Source organism: Anomaloglossus baeobatrachus, chromosome 1, assembly GCF_048569485.1.
Source record: "Anomaloglossus baeobatrachus isolate aAnoBae1 chromosome 1, aAnoBae1.hap1, whole genome shotgun sequence".
Taxonomy (NCBI): domain Eukaryota; kingdom Metazoa; phylum Chordata; class Amphibia; order Anura; family Aromobatidae; genus Anomaloglossus; species Anomaloglossus baeobatrachus.
The window spans coordinates 704,846,841-704,870,182 of NC_134353.1; the positions used below are offsets into that span (position 1 = coordinate 704,846,841).

Consider the following 23,342-nt stretch of genomic DNA (forward strand, 5'->3'; position numbering starts at 1 on the left):
AGGAAATGTCTGACCTCTAATTACAAACAAAAGGTTTCTGTACCAAATATAAAGTTCTGTTTTTCTATTGTATCAAATACTTATTTTATCCAATAAAATGCAAATTATTTAAAAATCATACAATGTGATTTCTTGGATTTTTTTTTTTAATTGTCTGTCACAGTTGAAGTGTACCTACAAGAAAAATTACAGACCTCTCCATTCTTTGTAGGTGGAATACAAAATCGGCAATGTATCAAACAAATACTTATTTTGCCCATTATAAATAGATAGATAAATTGGAAGTATGATATAAGTAACAAAAAAAAAAATAGAAAAATAAAAAAAATCACTGCACATGTTAACATTAACAAGGTACGAATGGCTTAAGCGGGCTTTACACGGTACAATATATCTAACGACATGTCGGCGGGGTCACATCGTAAGTGACGCACATCCGGCATCGTTAGTGATATCGCAGCGTGTGACAGCTATGAAGGAGCAGAAATACTCACCTTCTCGTTCATCGCTGACACATCGCTCATTTTCTAAAAATCGCACGTCCTGTTCATTGTTCCCGAGACAGAACACATCGCTCTGTGTGACACCCCGGAAACGATGAACTGCAGCTTACCTGCGTCCATCGGCAATGCGGAAGGAAGGAGGTGGGCGGGATGTTTAAGTCCCGCTCATCTCCGCCCCTCCGCATCTATTGGCCGGCCGCTGTGAGACGTCGCTGTGACGCTGAACGTCCCTCCCCCTTCATGGGAGCGAGGTCGTTTGGAAGGTAAGTATGTGTGATGGGGGGGGGGGGTTACAGGATTGTGCGACACGGGCAACAAATTGCCCGTGCCGCACAAACGGCGGGTTGTAAAGCAGGCTTTACTCTACATACTACAGAATCTAACAGAAATTGAGAAGAGCGCGTCACTGCTCCGGATGGGGCGAAGCTGCCTATATATGATTGACGCGGTGTCTGAGAATACAAGCTAACATCTGGCTTTACAGATCCTGCCAATGCTACGGAGAGTTGCCCCTTCTATTGACAAGTGCTGAGATATGATGTGCTTGTCATTGGAAAGCACATCGCATCACTTGTCAATACCATAGTTCCTCTGCACGGACCCTGATGAGACTTTGAAATGTTGGTGCCTGACCCTTCAATTGATAAGTGATGCTTTCTATTGACACACACCGCACATTGCAACACATGTCAAATGAAGGGGCCGGTGATCCAAAGAATCAGCAGGATCAGTTCAGAGGACAGTGAAGTCTGTCATCTGTGCCATCATTTAATAGCAGCTTCACCCCCCATCAGGAGCGGAGCGACTGGTTCTTCTTACTCCATCCAGATGAGGGCAGGTCGGACGTTGCAACAATAAGTAGTGCCTGAACGTCAGAGGACTACGTGACCCACACCGAGATAGAAGCAACAGAGAGAATGAAAATACAGTATATTAAAAAAGCGATTGTTATGAAGAACATGGACATATAAAATGGGGTCAAATAGTAGTGGAAAACCCCTTTAAAGCTATCATCGTATCATCGTATAAATTCAGAGTTGTAGGAGTATGTCATGAAGCCTTCACAGAGTACAATTTGTCCCAAGTACTTTCAGGGCGAATGGACAGAGAATACTACGTAAAACATGGCCAGCATGAGAACCTTTGGAAATCTTCACAGTTGAACACCATGTACAGAATCCTCCGCGTAGAAAGCCCTTTGATTATCCGCTAGATGTTCTCTATCTAAACTCCCACACTTTCTGTAAAAATGTCAACCTTGGCTGAAAGTGAACATATTCCCACATAAAGGGGCTTGTAAGTTTGTGGCAAAGGGTGTTACATCAGGAGTGCTGGATTATAAATGCTGAGCTTGTGTATACCAGCTCAGATGAAGCAGAAGGCCCCTATATTTAACCGCTTAGCTCCCAGATAGCAATGCCATATGCATTGAAAAAGAATGGAGCCTTAGGAATAAATGGCGCTTTAATAATCATTTACACCTTCCCGTGACGCGTTTTGTACTCGGACTGCACACTGACCCATAGAGTATCATTGATCTATCCATGCATCTGTGTGTCTGGCTCGAGTCCTATTCTCACCTGTTTTATGGATCAGACTCAGCCATTAAGGTCTATAGGGATCTGTATAAAATGGAAGAAACTGGGAAGACAGACCTTGTTCTTCAGTGTTCCATTCAAAAGCGGATGAGAAAAAGGACGGATGCAACTAGCAACACTTAAGTGTGTAAATGTAGCCTAACCCATTCATTAGGGAGCCTCGCCATACATGCTGCTCCTCCACTCTATAGACCCTCGTACGCTAACTACAAAGACCGGCTCAGGAGACAAAACAAAAGCAGGGAACAAGAGAAATCTGTCAGCCTGGAGATTTCCCAGATAACATAGTTATTCTCAAACAATGGCGGGAAAAATGATTTTGCAACAAGCGACTTAAAAGTTTACAATACAACTGCGCATTCAAAAAAGAACAAAAAAAAAAGAGCTGCCAGAGAAAATAAAGCCCGCTTTACAGTAACACCCAAAAACAACATGCGAAGGAACATCGGAAGAGAAGGGGGATGGAGAAAAAGGATGCTACGGAAGTCAAGAGTAAACGGCCATCTAGGGGTGAAGAAGAATGCATGAAAGCCATTGGGATATGTATGACATTTGTAGGCCAAGGTATTTCTAACCGTGGCTCCTAAACCATCAAAAGAAATCTCAGTATTATGTTAATTTTTTTTTCTCCTAGAAGAGTTTCTTTTGGAAGCTGCTGATATAGGGCTGAGCAAGCGAAAGAACTTGAAATGCAAAAGAAGGGATATAATGGCTAATACTACATTAGAGAATGATTACTTGTACAATGCCCATATAAAAAAAAAATTGTAAAAATGGTGTCCAGCTTTGACTTTTCTTTAGTTAATGCATGTAATTTGTGGCGAAAACTCATTTTTGCAATTGGGTTTCATTACAAGTTATGCACCATTTGGCTTTTCTATGATCTTTGTGTCCCTGCACATTCATTCACTACACTTAGATATAGTTTGTGCTCATAAATCAGCCGAAAGGAGGTCCGAAAAAGACAGATAAAAGAGCTGAGACAGATGGTGCAAAACTGAGGCCAAGGCAAAGAAGGGAATTTTGTTACTTACCGTAAATTCCTTTTCTTCTAGCTCTTATTGGGAGACCCAGACGATTGGGTGTATAGCACTGCCTCCGGAGGCCACACAAAGCAATTACACTAAAAAGTGTAAGGCCCCTCCCCTTCTGGCTATACACGCCCAGTGGGATCACTGGCTCACCAGTTTTAGTGCAAAAGCAAGAAGGAGGAAAGCCAATAACTGGTTTAAACAAATTCTCTCCGAGTAACATCGGAGAACTGAAAACCGTTCAACATGAACAACATGTGTACCCGCAAACAAACCAAAAATCCCGAAGGACAACAGGGCGGGTGCTGGGTCTCCCAATAAGAGCTAGAAGAAAAGGAATTTACGGTAAGTAACAAAATTCCCTTCTTCTTCAGCGCTCTATTGGGAGACCCAGACGATTGGGATGTCCAAAAGCTGTCCCTGGGTGGGTAAAGAAATACCTCATGTTAGAGCTGCAAGACAGCCCTCCCCTACGGGGAGGCAACTGCCGCCTGCAGGACTCTTCTACCTAGGCTGGCGTCCGCCGAAGCATAGGTATGCACCTGATAATGTTTGGTGAAAGTGTGCAGACTCGACCAGGTAGCTGCCTGGCACACCTGTTGAGCCGTAGCCTGGTGTCGTAATGCCCAGGATGCACCCACGGCTCTGGTAGAATGGGCCTTCAGCCCTGAAGGAACCGGAAGCCCAGCAGAACGGTAGGCTTCAAGAATTGGTTCTTTGATCCATCTAGCCAGGGTGGCCTTAGAAGCCTGCGACCCTTTGCGCTGACCAGCGACAAGGACAAAGAGTGCATCCGAACGGCGCAAGGGCGCCGTGCGGGAAATGTAGATTCTGAGTGCTCTCACCAGATCTAACAAATGTAAATCTTTCTCATACCGATGAACTGCATGAGGACAAAACGAAGGCAAAGAGATATCCTGATTAAGATGAAAAGAGGATACCACCTTCGGGAGAAACTCCTGAATGGGGCGCAGCACAACCTTGTCCTGGTGGAAGACCAGGAAGGGAGCCTTGGATGATAGTGCTGCCAGCTCAGACACTCTCCGAAGAGATGTGATCGCTACCAGAAAAGCCACTTTCTGTGATAGTCTAGAAAGTGAAACCTCCCTCAGAGGCTCGAAGGGCGGCTTCTGGAGGGCAACTAGTACCCTGTTCAGATCCCATGGATCTAACGGCCGCTTGTACGGGGGTACAATATGACAAACCCCCTGCAGGAACGTGCGCACCTTAGGAAGGCGTGCCAAACGCCTCTGAAAAAAGACGGATAGCGCCGAGACCTGACCTTTAAGGGAGCTGAGCGACAAACCTTTTTCTAACCCAGATTGCAGGAAAGAAAGAAAGGTAGGCAATGCAAATGGCCAGGGAGACACTCCCTGAGCAGAGGACCAGGATAAGAATATCCTCCACGTTCTGTGGTAGATCTTAGCGGACGTGGGCTTCCTAGCCTGTCTCATGGTGGCAACGACCCCTTGGGACAATCCTGAAGACGCTAGGATCCAGGACTCAATGGCCACACAGTCAGGTTCAGGGCCGCAGAATTCCGATGGAAAAACGGCCCTTGGGACAGTAAGTCTGGTCGGTCTGGTAGTGCCCACGGTTGGCCGACCGTGAGCTGCCACAGATCCGGATACCACGCCCTCCTCGGCCAGTCTGGGGCGACAAGTATGACGCGGCTGCAATCGGATCTGATCTTGCGTAGCACTCTGGGCAAGAGTGCCAGAGGTGGAAACACATAAGGGAGCCGGAACTGCGACCAATCTTGCACTAGGGCGTCTGCCGCCAGCGCTCTTTGATCGCGAGACCGTGCCATGAAGGTTGGAACCTTGTTGTTGTGCCGTGACGCCATTAGGTCGACGTCCGGCACCCCCCAGTGGCGACAGATTTCCTGAAACACGTCTGGGTGAAGGGACCATTCCCCTGCGTCCATGCCCTGGCGACTGAGGAAGTCTGCTTCCCAGTTTTCTACGCCGGGGATGTGAACTGCGGATATGGTGGAGGCTGTGGCTTCCACCCACATCAGAATCCGCCGGACTTCCTGGAAGGCTTGCCGACTGCGTGTCCCCCCTTGGTGGTTGATGTATGCCACCGCTGTGGAGTTGTCCGACTGAATTCGGATCTGCTTTCCCTCCAGCCACTGCTGGAAGGCTAGTAGGGCAAGATACACTGCTCTGATTTCCAGAACATTGATCTGAAGGGTGGACTCCTGCCGAGTCCACGTACCCTGAGCCCTGTGGTGGAGAAAAACTGCTCCCCACCCTGACAGACTCGCGTCTGTCGTGACCACCGCCCAAGACGGTGGTAGGAAGGATCTTCCCTGTGATAATGAGGTGGGAAGAAGCCACCACTGCAGGGAGTCCTTGGCCGTCTGGGAAAGGGAGACTTTCCTGTCTAGGGATGTTGACTTCCCGTCCCATTGGCGGAGAATGTCCCATTGAAGTGGACGCAGATGAAACTGCGCAAACGGAACCGCCTCTATTGCCGCCACCATCTTCCCGAGGAAGTGCATGAGGCGTCTTAAGGAGTGCGACTGACTTTGAAGGAGAGCCTGCACCCCAGTCTGTAGAGACCGCTGCTTGTCCAGCGGAAGCTTCACTATCGCTGAGAGAGTATGAAACTCCATGCCAAGATACGTTAGTGATTGAGTCGGTGACAGATTTGACTTCGGGAAGTTGATGATCCACCCGAACGCCTGGAGAGTCTCCAGTGCAACATTCAGGCTGAGTTGGCATGCCTCTTGAGAGGGTGCCTTGACCAGTAGATCGTCCAAGTAAGGGATCACAGAGTGTCCGTGAGAGTGCAAGACTGCTACCACTGCCACCATGATCTTGGTGAACACCCGAGGGGCTGTCGCCAGACCAAATGGCAGAGCTACGAACTGAAGATGGTCATCTCCTATCACGAAGCGTAGAAAGCGTTGGTGCTCTGTAGCAATCGGCACGTGGAGATAAGCATCTTTGATGTCTATTGATGCTATGAAATCTCCTTGAGACATTGATGCAATGACTGAGCGGAGGGATTCCATCCGGAACCGCCTGGCGTTCACATGCTTGTTGAGCAGTTTTAGGTCCAGAACAGGACGGAAGGAGCCGTCCTTTTTTGGAACCACAAAGAGATTGGAGTAAAATCCTCGCCCTCGTTCCTGAGGGGGGACAGGGATCACGACTCCTTCTGCTCTTAGAGAGTCCACCGCCTGCAGCAGGGCATCTGCTCGGTTGGGGTGTGGGGAGGTTCTGAAGAACCGAAGTGGAGGACGAGAACTGAACTCGATTCTGTACCCGCGAGACAAAATGTCTGTTACCCACCGGTCCTTGACCTGTGACAGCCAAATGTCGCAAAAGCGGGAGAGCCTGCCACCGACCGAGGATGCGGAGGGAGGAGGCCGAAAGTCATGAGGTAGCCGCTTTGGAAGCGGTTCCTCCATTTGCTTTCCTGGGGCGTGAGTGAGCCCGCCAGGAATCTGAGCTCCCTTGTTCTTTCTGAGTCCTTTTGGACGAGGTGAATTGGGCCTTGCCCGAGCCTCGAAAGGACCGAAACCTCGACTGCCACTTTTTCTGTTGAGGTTTACTTGCTCTGGGCTGTGGTAAGGAAGAGTCCTTACCCTTGGACTGTTTTATGATTTCAGCCAATGGCTCACCAAACAGTCTGTCTCTGGATAATGGCAGGCTGGTTAAGCATTTTTTGGAACCAGCATCTGCTTTCCAGTCCTTTAACCACAAGGCTCTGCGCAAAACCACAGAATTGGCGGACGCCATAGCGGTACGGCTCGTAGATTCTAGGACAGCATTGATAGCATAGGTCGCAAACGCAGACATTTGCGAAGTTAGGGACGCCACCTGCGGCACTGCTGGATGTATGATAGCATCCACCTGTGCTAAACCAGCTGAAATAGCTTGGAGTGCCCACACGGCCGCGAATGCTGGAGCAAACGACGCGCCGATAGCTTCATAGACAGATTTCAACCAAAGGTCCATCTGTCTGTCGTTGGCATCTTTAAGTGAAGCGCCATCCTCTACTGCGACTATGGATCTAGCCGCAAGCTTGGAAATTGGGGGATCCACCTTTGGACACTGGGTCCAGCGTTTGGTCACCTCAGCAGGAAAAGGGTAACGGGTATCCTTAGAACGTTTAGAGAAACGCTTATCTGGATGAGCGTCGTGTTTCTGGATCGATTCTCTGAAGTCAGAGTGGTCCAAAAAAGCACTTAATTTACGCTTGGGATACAGGAAATGGAACTTCTCCTGCTGTGCCGCTGCCTCCTCTTCAGAAGGGGCTGGGGGAGAAATATCCAACAGTCTATTAATCGCCGATATAAGGTCATTAACCATGGCGTCACCATCAGGGGCATCCAGATTGAAAGGAGCCTCAGGATTAGAATCCTGATCACCGTCCTCAGTCTCATCACAGAGAGACTCTTCTCGCTGAGACCCTGAGCAGTGTGATGACGTGGAGGGTCTTTCCCAGCGAGCTCGCTTAGGCTGCCTGGGACTGTCATCTGAGTCAGAGACTTCAGCTTGTGATGCTTGAGACCCCCTTGAAGTACGGATTAGTTCCAACTGAGGGGGACCGGAGAGCATAGACACAGCAGTGTCCATGGTCTGAGTAACTGGCCTGGACTGCAAGGTCTCCAGGATTTTTAACATAGTCACAGACATTTTGTCAGCAAAAACTGCAAAGTCTGTCCCCGTCACCGGGGCAGGGTTCACGGGCGTCTCTGCCTGGGCTACCACCACATTAGGCTCTGGCTGACGGAGTGCCACTGGGACTGAACATTGCATACAATGTGAGTCTTTGGAGCCTGCCGGTAGATCAGCCCCACATGCAGTACAAACAGTGTACACAGCCTGTGCCTTGGCACCCTTGCGTTTTGCGGATGACATGTTGCTGCCTCCTCAGAGCAGTACAGGGTGTCCAGCCAAGAAGCGACCTTACAGTGCAACTATATATATATATGGTACTAGGAAAAAAGTACACTAATATAACACTGAGGCACAAGTGGGGCCAGCACTAAAGTGCAGCTTACCGCCCGCTTAGGAGCGGGTGTGTGGGCGCCGAAATCCCTTTAGTCTGGGTCTCCCAGAGCCTGCTGCCTCTCCCCAGCCAGACCGCATGTGTAATGGCTGCCGGCGTCCTTGTGGAGAGGGGGGGCGGGCCCTGGGCGTATACAGACGAAGAGCGGGAAGCCTGCTTCCCACTGTGCCTAGTGAGAGGGCTGGAGCATGTAAATAAAGCTCCAGCCCTCGGCGCTGCCAATTGAGCAGCGTCTCTCCCCTACCCTGATTGACAGGGTGGGGGCGGGAACGAAGCGGCGCTAGGCCGCAGAAGCCGGGGGCTAAAGTTAGAAGCGCCGCCGCCGTAAAAGCGCGGTCGGCGCAAGTCCCCGGCGCACCACAAGTCGCAGCTGCGCCGCCGCTCCAGCAGCGGTCGGCGCAGTAGTTCCCAACATGTAACGTCACTCAGCAAAGCTGCAGTGACCTAACCCCAGCGCACAGCGCTACTGTCCCCGGCGCACTATAACGCTCAGCAAGCCTTGAGAGTGTCCGTGCCTGCCGGGGACACAGAGTACCTGAAAGTTGTAGGGCCTTGTCCCTGAACGGCACTCCCGCTCCAAATCCAGCAGGTTCTCTGGGTCTGTGGATGGAGCCCGGCCTCAGGGCTTGGAGGCCGGTAAGATCCCACTTCCACAGAGCCCTAAGGGGATGTGGAAGGAAAACAGCATGTGGGCTCCAGCCTCTGTACCAGCAATAGGTACCTCAACCTTACAAGCACCACCGCGGGTGAGAAGGGAGCATGCTGGGGGCCCCATATGGGCCCTCTTTTCTTCCATCCGATATAGCCAGCAGCTACTGCTGACTACAAACAGTGGAGCTATGCGTGGATGTCTGACCTCCTTCGCACAAAGCAGAAAACTGGTGAGCCAGTGATCCCACTGGGGGTGTATAGCCAGAAGGGGAGGGGCCTTACACTTTTTAGTGTAATTGCTTTGTGTGGCCTCCGGAGGCAGTGCTATACACCCAATCGTCTGGGTCTCCCAATAGAGCGCTAAAGAAATGGTGCTACATTTTTAATGAAACCTAACTGCAAAAAATATTTTTAGCTACAACACATTTTTTTTTTTTTTTTTAAATGGACAAAGATAAGCCCCCCCCCCCAAAATATCTGTCTCTATGGTTACTACTTTACTTTAGGTCTAAAGTTTAAAACCTTATACATACACAACTGTTCCTTCCCTTGAGGAAACATAGCGAAACGCACGTCGGGGCTCTGTGGAGAACATCACTATGGGTAAACTAAATATCATACACATGTTGATCTTGTGCTTTATACCCTTACAATGCTTCTAGGGACACTGGGTATTTGAATTGACGTTCTGCAGCTATCTATATACAGCCATTTACCATATTTATATACCTGTGCCCATACGCGGTGATCGTTCTTCCTCCAAAAGGTTTTTTCATCTTAAGACCTTGATTGTGATGTGATATATATTCACTGAATCTCTTTTACTATGAAGTATTTATAATTTTGGGGGAACCTGCCTGTTAAGCAATGGTTCCTGGCCTATGTATACATTGTGTGCTTTATGTATTTTTATCACAATTGTATGTCAGTTGTAAATTTATCTTTTAGATTCCCTAACCTCTTTACTGGATTTAACATGTGATGTTATGTCAATCTGAGACTGCACTGTCGTATGCATACTGGAATAAAAGAATTTTACTGTATGGTTAGGGCTCTGCGCACACAAACCAGCCATCAGACCGTCACTGTTGCATCTATTGCACATTGTATACCTCAAAATGAATGCTTTTATGAATGTCATCGTGTCATATGCCATCCACGGACTCCCATGCTACAGAAAAAAAAAAATCAGAACATATAACGTGTGGTTGATATATTACACTGGGCTACGTTTGAAAAACAATTTTTTACTGACTCATGTAAGTTTTGCTGATTTTACCCAAATGAGAAGTGCCGATTCCAGATTTGAAGTAAACAAAATGGATTAAGTCAGGTTTTTTCACAAATGAGAAATAAGGTAATAAGAAATTCTGAAGAAGCGATAGCACGTAATATATTTGTTTCATGCAAAAAAACAAGTCTATTGTCTAACCAAGGCTGCAATAATTGGGTAAATTTTAATTGCTATGAAGAATTTTTTCCTTTTTGGATGCTCTGGAATAGTTATCATATAATAGTTAATAGTTGGGTGTTGTAAAACAACCACAAATGTAACAGAATATTTCAGGATCATTCCTATACCAACCACAAACTGTTTAAGTGTTGAATGACATATTCAAGAAAAACCTTTTTAACAGTTAAATTTGTTGCGACTTGTAAGCCTCTTGAAAGACTGATTGCTGCCATCTGTTTTCACGCTGCTTATATAGCCATGCAATTCCAATGTCGGCAGTTTTTAACTACTTATTAAGCAGTCTTCCTATTAGTTATACCGACTGCATATTCAGAATATCTAAATAAGATAATTACCGTATTTTTCGGACTATAAGACGCACCTGACCATAAGACGCACCCTGGTTTTAGAGGAGGAAAATAGGAAAATAAAATTTTAACCAAAAAATATGGTCATGACACACTGTTATGGGGCGAGGATCTGCTGCTGACACTGTTATGGGGGTAATGTCCCCAAATTCTCTACTAAGGTACCCCATTCTGATAAGGATCCTCCTGCCTTGTATATGATCCTGCTCATATACCCCCCATCCTGCTAATAATATACCCCCCATCCATCCTGCTAATAATATACCTTCCATCCATCCTGCTCATGCTATACCCCCATCCATCCTGCTCATGATATGCCCCCATCCATCCTGCTCATGAAATGCCCCCATCCATCCTGCTCATGAAATGCCCCCATCCATCCTGCTCATGAAATGCCCCCATCCATCCTGCTCATGAAATGCCCCCATCCATCCTGCTCATGAAATGCCCCCATCCATCCTGCTCATGAAATGCCCCATCCATCCTGCTCATGATATGCCCCCATCCATCCTGCTCATGAAATGCCCCCATCCATCCTGCTCATGAAATGCCCCCATCCATCCTGCTCATGAAATGCCCCCATCCATCCTGCTCATGAAATGCCCCCATCCATCCTGCTCATGAAATGCCCCCATCCATCCTGCTCATGAAATGCCCCCATCCATCCTGCTCATGATATGCCCCCATCCATCCTGCTCATGATATGCCCCCATCCATCCTGCTCATGATATGCCCCCATCCATCCTGCTCATGATATGCCCCCATCCTGGTAAATGGCGTGTATCCTGTGGCACAGGAAAAAAAAAAAAAGAAGGGAATTTTGTTACTTACCGTAAATTCCTTTTCTTCTAGCTCTTATTGGGAGACCCAGACGATTGGGTGTATAGCACTGCCTCCGGAGGCCACACAAAGCAATTACACTAAAAAGTGTAAGGCCCCTCCCCTTCTGGCTATACACCCCCAGTGGGATCACTGGCTCACCAGTTTTAGTGCAAAAGCAAGAAGGAGGAAAGCCAATAACTGGTTTAAACAAATTCACTCCGAGTAACATCGGAGAACTGAAAACCGTTCAACATGAACAACATGTGTACCCGCAAACAAACCAAAAATCCCGAAGGACAACAGGGCGGGTGCTGGGTCTCCCAATAAGAGCTAGAAGAAAAGGAATTTACGGTAAGTAACAAAATTCCCTTCTTCTTCGGCGCTCTATTGGGAGACCCAGACGATTGGGACGTCCAAAAGCTGTCCCTGGGTGGGTAAAGAAATACCTCATGTTAGAGCTGCAAGACAGCCCTCCCCTACGGGGAGGCAACTGCCGCCTGCAGGACTCTTCTACCTAGGCTGGCGTCCGCCGAAGCATAGGTATGCACCTGATAATGTTTGGTGAAAGTGTGCAGACTCGACCAGGTAGCTGCCTGGCACACCTGTTGAGCCGTAGCCTGGTGTCGTAATGCCCAGGATGCACCCACGGCTCTGGTAGAATGGGCCTTCAGCCCTGATGGAACCGGAAGCCCAGCAGAACGGTAGGCTTCAAGAATTGGTTCTTTGATCCATCGAGCCAGGGTGGCCTTAGAAGCCTGCGACCCTTTGCGCTTACCAGCGACAAGGACAAAGAGTGCATCCGAACGGCGCAAGGGCGCCGTGCGGGAAACATAGATTCTGAGTGCTCTCACCAGATCTAACAAATGTAAATCCTTCTCATACCGATGAACTGCATGAGGACAAAACGAAGGCAAAGAGATATCCTGATTAAGATGAAAAGAGGATACCACCTTCGGGAGAAACTCCTGAATGGGGCGCAGCACTACCTTGTCCTGGTGGAAGACCAGGAAGGGAGCCTTGGATGATAGTGCTGCCAGCTCAGACACTCTCCGAAGAGATGTGATCGCTACCAGAAAAGCCACTTTCTGTGATAGTCTAGAAAGTGAAACCTCCCTCAGAGGCTCGAAGGGCGGCTTCTGGAGGGCAACTAGTACCCTGTTCAGATCCCATGGATCTAACGGCCGCTTGTACGGGGGTACGATATGGCAAACCCCCTGTAGGAACGTGCGCACCTTAGGAAGGCGTGCCAAACGCCTCTGAAAAAAGACGGATAGCGCCGAGACCTGACCTTTAAGGGAGCCGAGCGACAAACCTTTTTCTAACCCAGATTGCAGGAAAGAAAGAAAGGTAGGCAATGCAAATGGCCAGGGAGACACTCCCTGAGCAGAGCACCAGGATAAGAATATCCTCCACGTTCTGTGGTAGATCTTAGCGGACGTGGGCTTCCTAGCCTGTCTCATGGTGGCAACGACCCCTTGGGACAATCCTGAAGACGCTAGGATCCAGGACTCAATGGCCACACAGTCAGGTTCAGGGCCGCAGAATTCCGATGGAAAAACGGCCCTTGGGACAGTAAGTCTGGTCGGTCTGGTAGTGCCCACGGTTGGCCGACCGTGAGCTGCCACAGATCCGGGTACCACGCCCTCCTCGGCCAGTCTGGGGCGACAAGTATGACGCGGCTGCAATCGGATCTGATCTTGCGTAGCACTCTGGGCAAGAGTGCCAGAGGTGGAAACACATAAGGGAGCCGGAACTGCGACCAATCTTGCACTAGGGCGTCTGCCGCCAGCGCTCTTTGATCGCGAGACCGTGCCATGAAGGTTGGGACCTTGTTGTTGTGCCGTGACGCCATTAGGTCGACGTCCGGCACCCCCCAGCGGTGACAGATTTCCTGAAACACGTCTGGGTGAAGGGACCATTCCCCTGCGTCCATGCCCTGGCGACTGAGGAAGTCTGCTTCCCAGTTTTCTACGCCGGGGATGTGAACTGCGGATATGGTGGAGGCTGTGGCTTCCACCCACATCAGAATCCGCCGGACTTCCTGGAAGGCTTGCCGACTGCGTGTCCCCCCTTGGTGGTTGATGTATGCCACCGCTGTGGAGTTGTCCGACTGAATTCGGATCTGCCTTCCTTCCAGCCACTGCTGGAAGGCTAGTAGGGCAAGATACACTGCTCTGATTTCCAGAACATTGATCTGAAGGGTGGACTCCTGCTGGGTCCACGTACCCTGAGCCCTGTGGTGGAGAAAAACTGCTCCCCACCCTGACAGACTCGCGTCTGTCGTGACCACCGCCCAGGATGGGGGTAGGAAGGATCTTCCCTGTGATAATGAGGTGGGAAGAAGCCACCACTGCAGAGAGTCCTTGGCCGTCTGGGAAAGGGAGACTTTCCTGTCCAGGGATGTTGACTTCCCGTCCCATTGGCGGAGAATGTCCCATTGAAGTGGGCGCAGATGAAACTGCGCAAACGGAACCGCTTCCATTGCCGCCACCATCTTCCCGAGGAAGTGCATGAGGCGTCTTAAGGAGTGCGACTGACTTTGAAGGAGAGCCTGCACCCCAGTCTGTAGTGACCTCTGCTTGTCCAGCGGAAGCTTCACTATCGCTGAGAGAGTATGAAACTCCATGCCAAGATACGTTAGTGATTGGGTCGGTGACAGATTTGACTTTGAGAAGTTGATGATCCACCCGAACGTCTGGAGAGTCTCCAGTGCAACAGTCAAGCTGAGTTGGCATGCCTCTTGAGAGGGTGCCTTGACCAGTAGATCGTCCAAGTAAGGGATCACAGAGTGTCCCTGAGAGTGCAAGACTGCTACCACTGCCGCCATGATCTTGGTGAACACCCGTGGGGCTGTCGCTAGACCAAATGGCAGAGCTACGAACTGAAGATGGTCGTCTCCTATCACGAAGCGTAGAAAGCGTTGGTGCTCTGTAGCAATCGGCACGTGGAGATAAGCATCCTTGATGTCTATTGATGCTAGGAAATCTCCTTGAGACATTGAGGCAATGACTGAGCGGAGGGATTCCATCCGGAACCGCCTGGCGTTCACATGCTTGTTGAGCAGTTTTAGGTCCAGAACAGGACGGAATGAGCCGTCCTTTTTTGGCACCACAAAGAGATTGGAGTAAAAACCTTGACCTCGTTCCTGAAGAGGAACAGGGACCACCACTCCTTCTGCTCTTAGAGAATTCACCGCCTGCAGAAGGGCATCTGCTCGGTCGGGATGTGGGGAAGTTCTGAAGAACCGAGGCGGAGGACGAGAACTGAACTCTATCCTGTACCCGTGAGACAAAATGTCTGTTACCCACCGGTCTTTGACCTGTGGCAGCCAAATGTCGCAAAAGCGGGAGAGCCTGCCACCGACCGAAGATGCGGAGGGAGGCGGCCGAAAGTCATGAGGCAGCCGCCTTGGAAGCGGTACCTCCGGTTGCTTTCTTGGGGCATGAGTGAGCCCGCCAGGAATCAGAGCTCCTTTGCTCTTTCTGAGTCCCTTTGGACGAGGAGAATTGGGGCTTGCCCGAGCCTCGAAAGGACCGAAACTTTGACTGCCACTTCCTCTGTGGAGGTTTGCTTGATCTGGGCTGGGGTAAGGAGGAGTCCTTACCTTTGGACTGTTTGATGATTTCCGCCAATTGCTCACCAAACAGTCTGTCTCCAGATAATGGCAAGCTGGTTAAACATTTTTTAGAAGCAGAATCTGCTTTCCATTCCTTTAACCACAAGGCTCTGCGCAAAACTACAGAGTTGGCAGATGCCATTGAGGTACGGCTCGTAGAGTCCAGTACCGCATTGATAGCGTAGGTCGCAAACGCAGACATTTGCGTAGTTAGGGACGCCACTTGCGGCACTGCTGGACGTATGAGAGAGTCCACCTGTGCCAGACCAGCTGAAATAGCTTGGAGCGCCCACACGGCCGCGAATGCTGGAGCAAACGACGCGCCGATAGCTTCATAGACAGATTTCAACCAAAGGTCCATCTGTCTGTCATTGGCATCTTTAAGTGAAGCCCCATCCTCCACTGCAACTATGGATCTAGCTGCAAGCCTGGATATTGGAGGGTCCACTTTTGGACACTGGGTCCAGCGTTTGACCACGTCAGGGGGAAAAGGATACCGTGTATCCTTAAGGCGTTTAGAAAAACGCTTGTCCGGATAAGTATTATGTTTCTGGATGGATTCTCTGAAGTCAGAGTGGTCCAGAAAAGTACTCAATTTACGCTTGGGATACAGGAAATGGAATTTCTCCTGCTGTGCAGCTGCCTCCTCTGCAGAAGGGGCTGGGGGAGAAATATCCAACAGCCTATTGATGGCCGCTATAAGGTCATTTACCATGGCGTCACCATCTGGCGTATCCAAATTGAGTGCGGCGTCAGGACAAGATTCCTCATCACCCACCTCTGAACCCTCATATAGGGACCCTTCTCGCTGAGACCCTGATCCACGTGATGACGTGGAGGGTCTCTCCCAGCGAGCTCGCTTAGGCGGACTGGGACTGTCATCGGAGTCAGAGCCCTCAGCCTGTGATGCCTGGGACCCCCTTGAAGTACGGATTAGTTCCAACTGAGGGGGACCGGGGAACATAGACACAGCAGTGTCTATGGTCTGAGCAACTGGCCTGGACTGCAAGGTTTCCAGGATTTTTGTCATAGTCACAGACATTTTATCAGCAAAGACTGCAAATTCTGTCCCCGTCACCGGGGCAGGGTTCACAGGCGTCTCTGCCTGGGCTACCACCACAGTAGGCTCTGGCTGACGAAGTGCCACTGGGACTGAACATTGCACACAATGAGAGTCGTTGGAGCCTGCTGGTAGATTAGCCCCACATGCTGTACAAGTAGTGTATACAGCCCGTGCCTTGGCACCCTTGCGTTTTGCGGATGACATGCTGTTGTCTCCTCAAAGCAATATAGGGTGTACAGCCAAGAAGCGACCTTACAGTGCAGTATTAAATATATCTAGACACAGCAGTGTCTATGTACAGCGAAAAATATAACACTGTGGCACTAGTGGGGCTGCACGTATGTGCTGCTTACCGCCCGCTGAGCGCGGGTGTGTGGTCGCCAGAAACCCCTAGCCTGGGTCCCCCAGAGCCTGCGTGCGTTCTCCAGCCAGACTGCATGTGTATAATGGCTGCCGGCGTCCTGGGGAGCTGCAAGGCTGGGGGCGGGCCTAGGGCGTGCACAGAGAAAAAGCGCGAAGCCTGTGTCCTACTGTGCTCAGTGAGAGGGCTGGAGCATGTAAATCGTGCCCCAGCCCTCGGCGCTGCCGATTGACAGGGTGGGGGGCGTTAACGAAGCGGAGCTAGGCCGCAGAAAGCCGGGGACTAAAGTTAGAAGCGCCGCCGCCGTAAAAGCGCGGTCGGCGCGACCCCGGCGCACTACAAGTCGCAGCTGCGCCGTCGCTCCAGGGGCGGTCGGCGCGGCGATCCACACACATAAAGTCCCCCAGTAATCTGCGGGGACTATAAGCCCAGCGCACAGCGCTACAGTCCCCGGCGCACTAGCACACCCAGCAAGCCTGGGGTGCGCGTGGCCTGCCATACGGGGACACAGAGTACCTGAAAGTTGCAGGGCCTTGTCCCTGAACGGCACTCCCGCTCCACATCCAGCAGGTTCTATGGGTCTGTGGATGGAGCCCGGCCTCAGGGCTTGGTGGCCGGTAAGATCCCACTTCCTCAGAGCCCCTCAGGGGGATGGGGAAGGAAAACAGCATGTGGGCTCCAGCCTCCGTACCCGCAATGGGTACCTCAACCTTACAAACCACAAGTGGGGTAAGAAGGGAGCATGCTGGGGGCCCCATATGGGCCCTCTTTTCTTCCATCCGATATAGTCAGCAGCTACTGCTGACTAAACAGTGGAGCTATGCGTGGATGTCTGACCTCCTTCGCACAAAGCAGAAAAACTGGTGAGCCAGTGATCCCACTGGGGGTGTATAGCCAGAAGGGGAGGGGCCTTACACTTTTTAGTGTAATTGCTTTGTGTGGCCTCCGGAGGCAGTGCTATACACCCAATCGTCTGGGTCTCCCAATAGAGCGCCGAAGAAATAAACGTTTATACTTACCCTTCCTCACTCCCTGAAGCACCGATCTCTGTCTCAGCTGCAGTGCCGCTGTGTGGAGCCGTCACCGGTGTCTGCAGCATCGCGTCTTCCTGTCTGTGCCGGCGGTAAGCTGATTGATTCTGGTGGATACTAGCGGCGCGCACAGCGATGACGTTATCGCGGTGCGCGCCGCTAGTGTCCAGATCAGCTGACCGCCGGCACAGACAGGAAGACGTGATGCTGCAGGGGGGCGGCTCCACACACGGTGACGGGTGAGTACACTGATTCACTGCACCCCGCGCTGATAATGATGCACGGGGGGCAGTGAATACAGCCGCACATGATAACTCCAGACTGTAGTTGCCAGGGGTGATCACGGCCGGCTGCTAATTATGCATGCACCCCCCCCTTCCCGCCCATCACCCCGCCCACCTGTCAGCGCCGCTTTCGCTGAGAGATGATGGGCGGGAGGATGGGCATGCATATGTAATGAGCGGGCCCACGTGGTCACGGCAGGCTGCTGCAGGCTGCTACAGCCTGCTGGTGCCGCCGATGACCCCGCTCCACCGCGGCACCCTCATTCCCCGCACCCGCAACCTTATAGTCAGACCATAAGACGCACCCCACCACTTTCCCCCAACATTTGGGGGGAAAAAAAGTGCGTCTTATGGTCCGAAAAATACGGTATATATAATGTTACATTTTTTCTTTGGTAAACAGTATTTTGCGGAAAAATCAGATGTGACTGGAGGAACTGGATATGATTTTTGGTTTCAACACACCAAAATTCCTAAAGATCACGTTATCTCGTAATCAGTCAAAATTGATGTAAAGCAGTGTTATGATTTTTCTATAAAGCAAAAAAAAAAAAAAAAAAATGGTACGGCAATGAATACCAGGAGCGTCAGAGGCTAAAGCACACTCTTGTGGCCACTATCAAGGGCATGGACATGAATGGCGTATCTAACAGGAGCATTGTTTGACGTATACGTCAAATATAGGACTCAAAAATGATGAGAACAGAGCCCTGGTTTAATGAGGTCCACCTTTCTGAATTCCCAAGGAGCAGGGAGAAAGAATTGCTTTTGTTTTGTGCTGAGAGCGTGCTTGCCAAGCACAAAATCACATGCAGCCCAGTGTCTGGGCATACACAGTATTGTGATAAAGATTTTATGGTTTCCTTTCAGATCTGGAAAGAAAAAGGTACAGGAAAGCAAAGTTTAAGGGAGTTCCTGTATCGAAAAATACCGAAAACCAAAAACACCAGGTACACCTAGGTAGTGAACACGTCCGGTTGTTTTTGTGGAAAGAAACATCAGAAAGCCCCAATAAATTAAATGTACAATGTCAAATGGATGCAAATGGGGAGGTTTTCATCAGTGCTAATGGAGGTGGTATGTTCTTAAAAATGTTGCACCAATGACAACAAAAATCAATTAGGCCAATGTGAGACCGACATTTTCCACAAACCTGGAGAATGAGCATGCCGAGGATCTGAAATATATATATATATATATATATATATATATATATATATATATATATATATATATATATATATATATATATATATATATATATATATATATATATATATATATATATATATATGTATATATATATTAGTGCGCACGTTATCCCAAATTATCCAATACACAAGAATGATATGTAATATGTAATCCGCTGCAGATTTTATCTGTGCAATCTGCAATTAAAACCTGCATCAGAGCCGCCATATGTGAATTCACAATGGTTTTAACACCGCCACAAAGCTTTATCCCCAATGTAAATCATCATCCTGACTAAAACTAGAAGATACATATATTCTACTTTTGGCAACCTCTGTAAAAAACAAACAAAAAAAAAACCCCAGCATACTGACAGGGAAGTTAGATTGTGAGCACCAATGGGCACGGTGATGTTTGCAGAATTAAATGGCTCTGTATAAGCAAAGCATAACACATACAATGTGAAACCATCATGCTCCATTTCAGTTGCTTTGCAGTTTTTGCTGCATTTTTCCAAAACTGGTATCCCATCTGCAACATATGAACACCACAAAGCAACACAAAGTTTCTTGCTGGTTGAAAAATTGTGGACCGAGTCCCCTGCCCCAGTTTGAAGGTGCTTCCGAGATCCTTGTTAAATCTGCCCCATCCTTGCGATTTAAACCTTCCACTTAGAGATGTCACAAGTACTCACTCTCCTCTTCAGCCTCTCCCTTTCCTTCAGAGTCAAGGTGTCTGCTTTAGCAATGACTGGGACGATGTTGACCTTCCCGTGAAGCGCTTTCATGAATTCCACATCCAACGGCTTCAACCTGAAAAAGACAACGATGAGGATGTGAGCAGGTGGTTCTCTGTAAAAGGACCGTGCAACATCTGTCCTACAGTTACCTAGAATTTCAAGAAACCATTGGCGATACCCTCATGAATGGGAATATAGACATTCAAGCTCACCAATCACCAGGATTTTCGTATATAAGGTAAAGCCAGTGCTATACTGGCTCTATCAGGCTGATTCTATACATACCTGTAGTGTTCAGCTCAGATGTTTAAGCTTTCAAATCCAACAAAGTAAAGTTTAAAAAAAAATAGGTAGCTTCTTGAGTAGCAGCTGCGATAGAGCAGATAACTGGGTGGCTATTAATATGGACTCCCGCCCCACTGCCTGCTGTTCCTTCCTCTCTCAGTTCTCTATGCTAATTTTACTATTCACTAATTTCTTCACTAAGATGGCGCCGGAGTTGACACCTGCGCATAGCGCTTATCTCTGGCGCCATCTTTGTGAAGATTGTGCTATTCTATTCTTGCTGCTGAGAGGGCGGCGCATGTGCCCTCAATTCTTTTGCTCTCGCTGTGACCGCAGGAACGCGCGCGGTCACAACAGAAGTGGAGACCACACCGCTGAAACAGCTGATCGGAGGACACGACAGACTGGAAGAACAAGCCGACAGCAGAAATGCCAGTAACATCAGCACCGGATCGCACGGCACAAGGCCAGCACAACAGCACTGACGTTACAGGGTTAGGTGAGGTAAGGTCACAATGGACTCACCTAACCCTGTAACGTCAGTGCCGTTGTGCTGGCAGAGTGTCCTCTTCTGCAGCTAATCGCGTCCTCCGATCAGCTGTTCTCCACTTCTGTTGTAACCTCTCGCGATCACGAGAGCAGAAGATGCGAGGGCGCATGCGCCGCTCTCTCAGCTGCAAGAATATAGAATAGCAGGGGGTAACACGATCTTGAGTGACAACTTAAGCAGCTGCCGATTTTTTAAACTTTACTTTGTTGGACTTGAAAGGCTAAACATCCGAGCTGACCACTACAGGTATGTATAGAATCAGCCTGATAGTGCCAGTACAGCACTGGCTTTAGGTTACATAGGAAAATCCTGGTGATTGGTTCCCTTTAAAATTATTTCCCATTGCTCTCATTTGAGAACCGAGGGACAAGCTGATGGCTGCAATTTCTAAATGGCCTTAGTTGTAACTACTTTACAGATAGGTACAAACTTTGGATTAAATACACTGACTATAATGAGGCGTTAACCTCCGAAACCAATCAGTTAGTGAAGGCTCCAGTCATTATCCACATCCCCTCTGTAATACAAAGTATAGAAAGATTACCCTGCAGCTAAGCTCCTTGTTAGAAAGAAGATGCAGCAGACAGCCTTATCACAGTGGCCAATGCACAGCACAGACAGGCTTACAGTACTACAATAACCACACATCCATTCTGGCTCCGATCACACTATCCCACCAGGATCAACATTTATGTTACAGAAGCTGCGATGAATATGAGGCTTTGTACACATATTGAGTATTTGTAGGAGGTTTTTCTGCACCAAAAAAACAAAACAAAAAAACACACTTTGGGTAGGAAAAAAAATAGCGAAAAATACAGTTTTGGCTAATTTTTTATTTGGACAGTGTGAACATGCTTGTTGAGATCAGTTAGTATTGATATTTTAATGGTTTGTAGCATTTTTACTAACAAAACAGTGATGTTTCTTATAAAGTGCTATGAAACCTATAAAAGTGTTCCCAGCCTAAAAATAGCAGCCCGCAGCCGCCCCAGAATTGGTGCATCTGTTAGATGCAACAATCCTGGTGCTTACCCGGCTCATCCCGACTGCCCTGGTGCGGTGGTAGTCTGGGTAATAAAAGGGGTTAATGACAGCTGTGATTTGTAAAAAAAAAAAAAAAAAAAATCACAGCTGTCACAGTTTTAAGTGCTTCAGCCAATGAATTCTGATTTATTAGGAATAATAAGTGATGGAAAGCTTCTCCACCACGTGGTGGCTGGTACATTACCCGTGTCCAAATGGTGAGATAAAGTAGAAGCAGCAATGCACACGGTTGTCAATGATATGACGTCTGTTCAGACCACTCTCGTCATGAAGGTAGCGCTCAAACTGGTTATCTATGTAGTGAATGATGGTTTTAAAACTGAAACAGAGGGAAAATATGAGTTAGGTGACTGTAGATTGCAGAATACCTTTACACTTCATTTCTCATTGTTCTCAGTATCCGTATGTGATGTGATGAATCTGGAAGAGGTCGGTGGAGCCAGCTGTTCTGACAGATGCTCATCCACCTCCTGCAGGAACATCACAAACATGAAATCCTAGGAAATGAGCAGGGCTTCCTGAAGAAAACAAACCGAGTAATCCCAAGGACCAGGTTATGGCGCATTTAAAACAGGTGATAATATTACTGTGGCCCTAGGGAGGAAAGTAACAGCACCAGCTAAACAAACCGCAAACCTCTTGATTTGTGTTTTTCTTTTATTGTTTCACATTATTTATTCACATTAATAATCCAACTCTGCCAGAGACATTTCTCTCTCTATAATCAAGCATGTACACACGCCGATCATGGCCGCCCAATGGACTCATAAGCCCAGCAATGATCTGAAACAAAAATAGATTCAGAACAGCAGCAACCTGCATTTTTCAAAAGAAATGTTGAGTTAGAGACTAGAAAAGTTGGGAGAGATTTTGAAGCGGATCCATCATCAGACCATACTGCCCGAAAAGCAGCAGCATCGAGGACCTGAGGTGGAACGCATCAATGTGTTTCACTGCAGGTCATCGCGCTCCACTGCACTGCGTCCCAGGTTCCTTACCGGCCAGAAGCAATAGGTATCACCGGATGTGGTGTGTGATTGCGTGTGCAGTCCGCTGTGCGATTGCGTGTGCAGTCCGCTGTGCGATTGCGTGTGCAGTCCGCTGTGCGATTGCGTGTGCAGTCCGCTGTGCGATTGCGTGTGCAGTCCGCTGTGCGATTGCGTGTGCAGTCCGCTGTGCGATTGCGTGTGCAGTCCGCTGTGCGATTGCGTGTGCAGTCCGCTGTGGGGGATTGCGTGCACGCAATGCGGTGTGTGCGAGTGTGTGTGCGATCTGATGTGTGTGTTTCTTGATATGTTTCACTGCAGGTCCTGCTGTTTGGCGTCTGGTGAGTATGACCACTGGGTCTTCTGTCTTCTCTCTTTTAGGGTTGTCAGCTTTCTGTAATGAAGTGTCCTGCAGTATTCTCTACCATTTTTAGCTGTATGGACACTTCATTCTTGAAGAGCGACTCGGGCTTATATTTAAGCCTTATGCCAAAAAGGCCGAAAATTCCTGCTAATGTTTATTTTCGGGGAAACACGGTATACAGAGAGCCTGGCGTGGGCAGAGGCAGCTTTTTGAGCTGCTGCACACAAAGAAGGGAATTTTGTTTACTTACCGTAAATTCCTTTTCTTCTAGCTCCAATTGGGAGACCCAGACAATTGGGTGTATAGCTACTGCCTCCGGAGGCCACAAAAAGTATTACACTTAAAAGTGTAAGGCCCCTCCCCTTCTGGCT

The 23,342-nt window shown here is 48.9% G+C and overlaps 1 protein-coding gene across 1 annotated transcript in view; it reads right to left on the reverse strand.

The window, feature by feature from the left end:
• Positions 1–23,342, reverse strand: part of LOC142249445 (septin-2A) — a 146,816-nt gene that overhangs the window by 77,494 nt on the left and 45,980 nt on the right. The window contains exons 6-7 of the mRNA XM_075321109.1: positions 21,806–21,940; positions 19,695–19,812 (exon numbers count right to left, since the gene is read on the reverse strand). Coding sequence (XP_075177224.1) covers positions 19,695–19,812; positions 21,806–21,940 — 253 coding nt within the window. The remainder of the gene's footprint in view (positions 1–19,694; positions 19,813–21,805; positions 21,941–23,342) is intronic.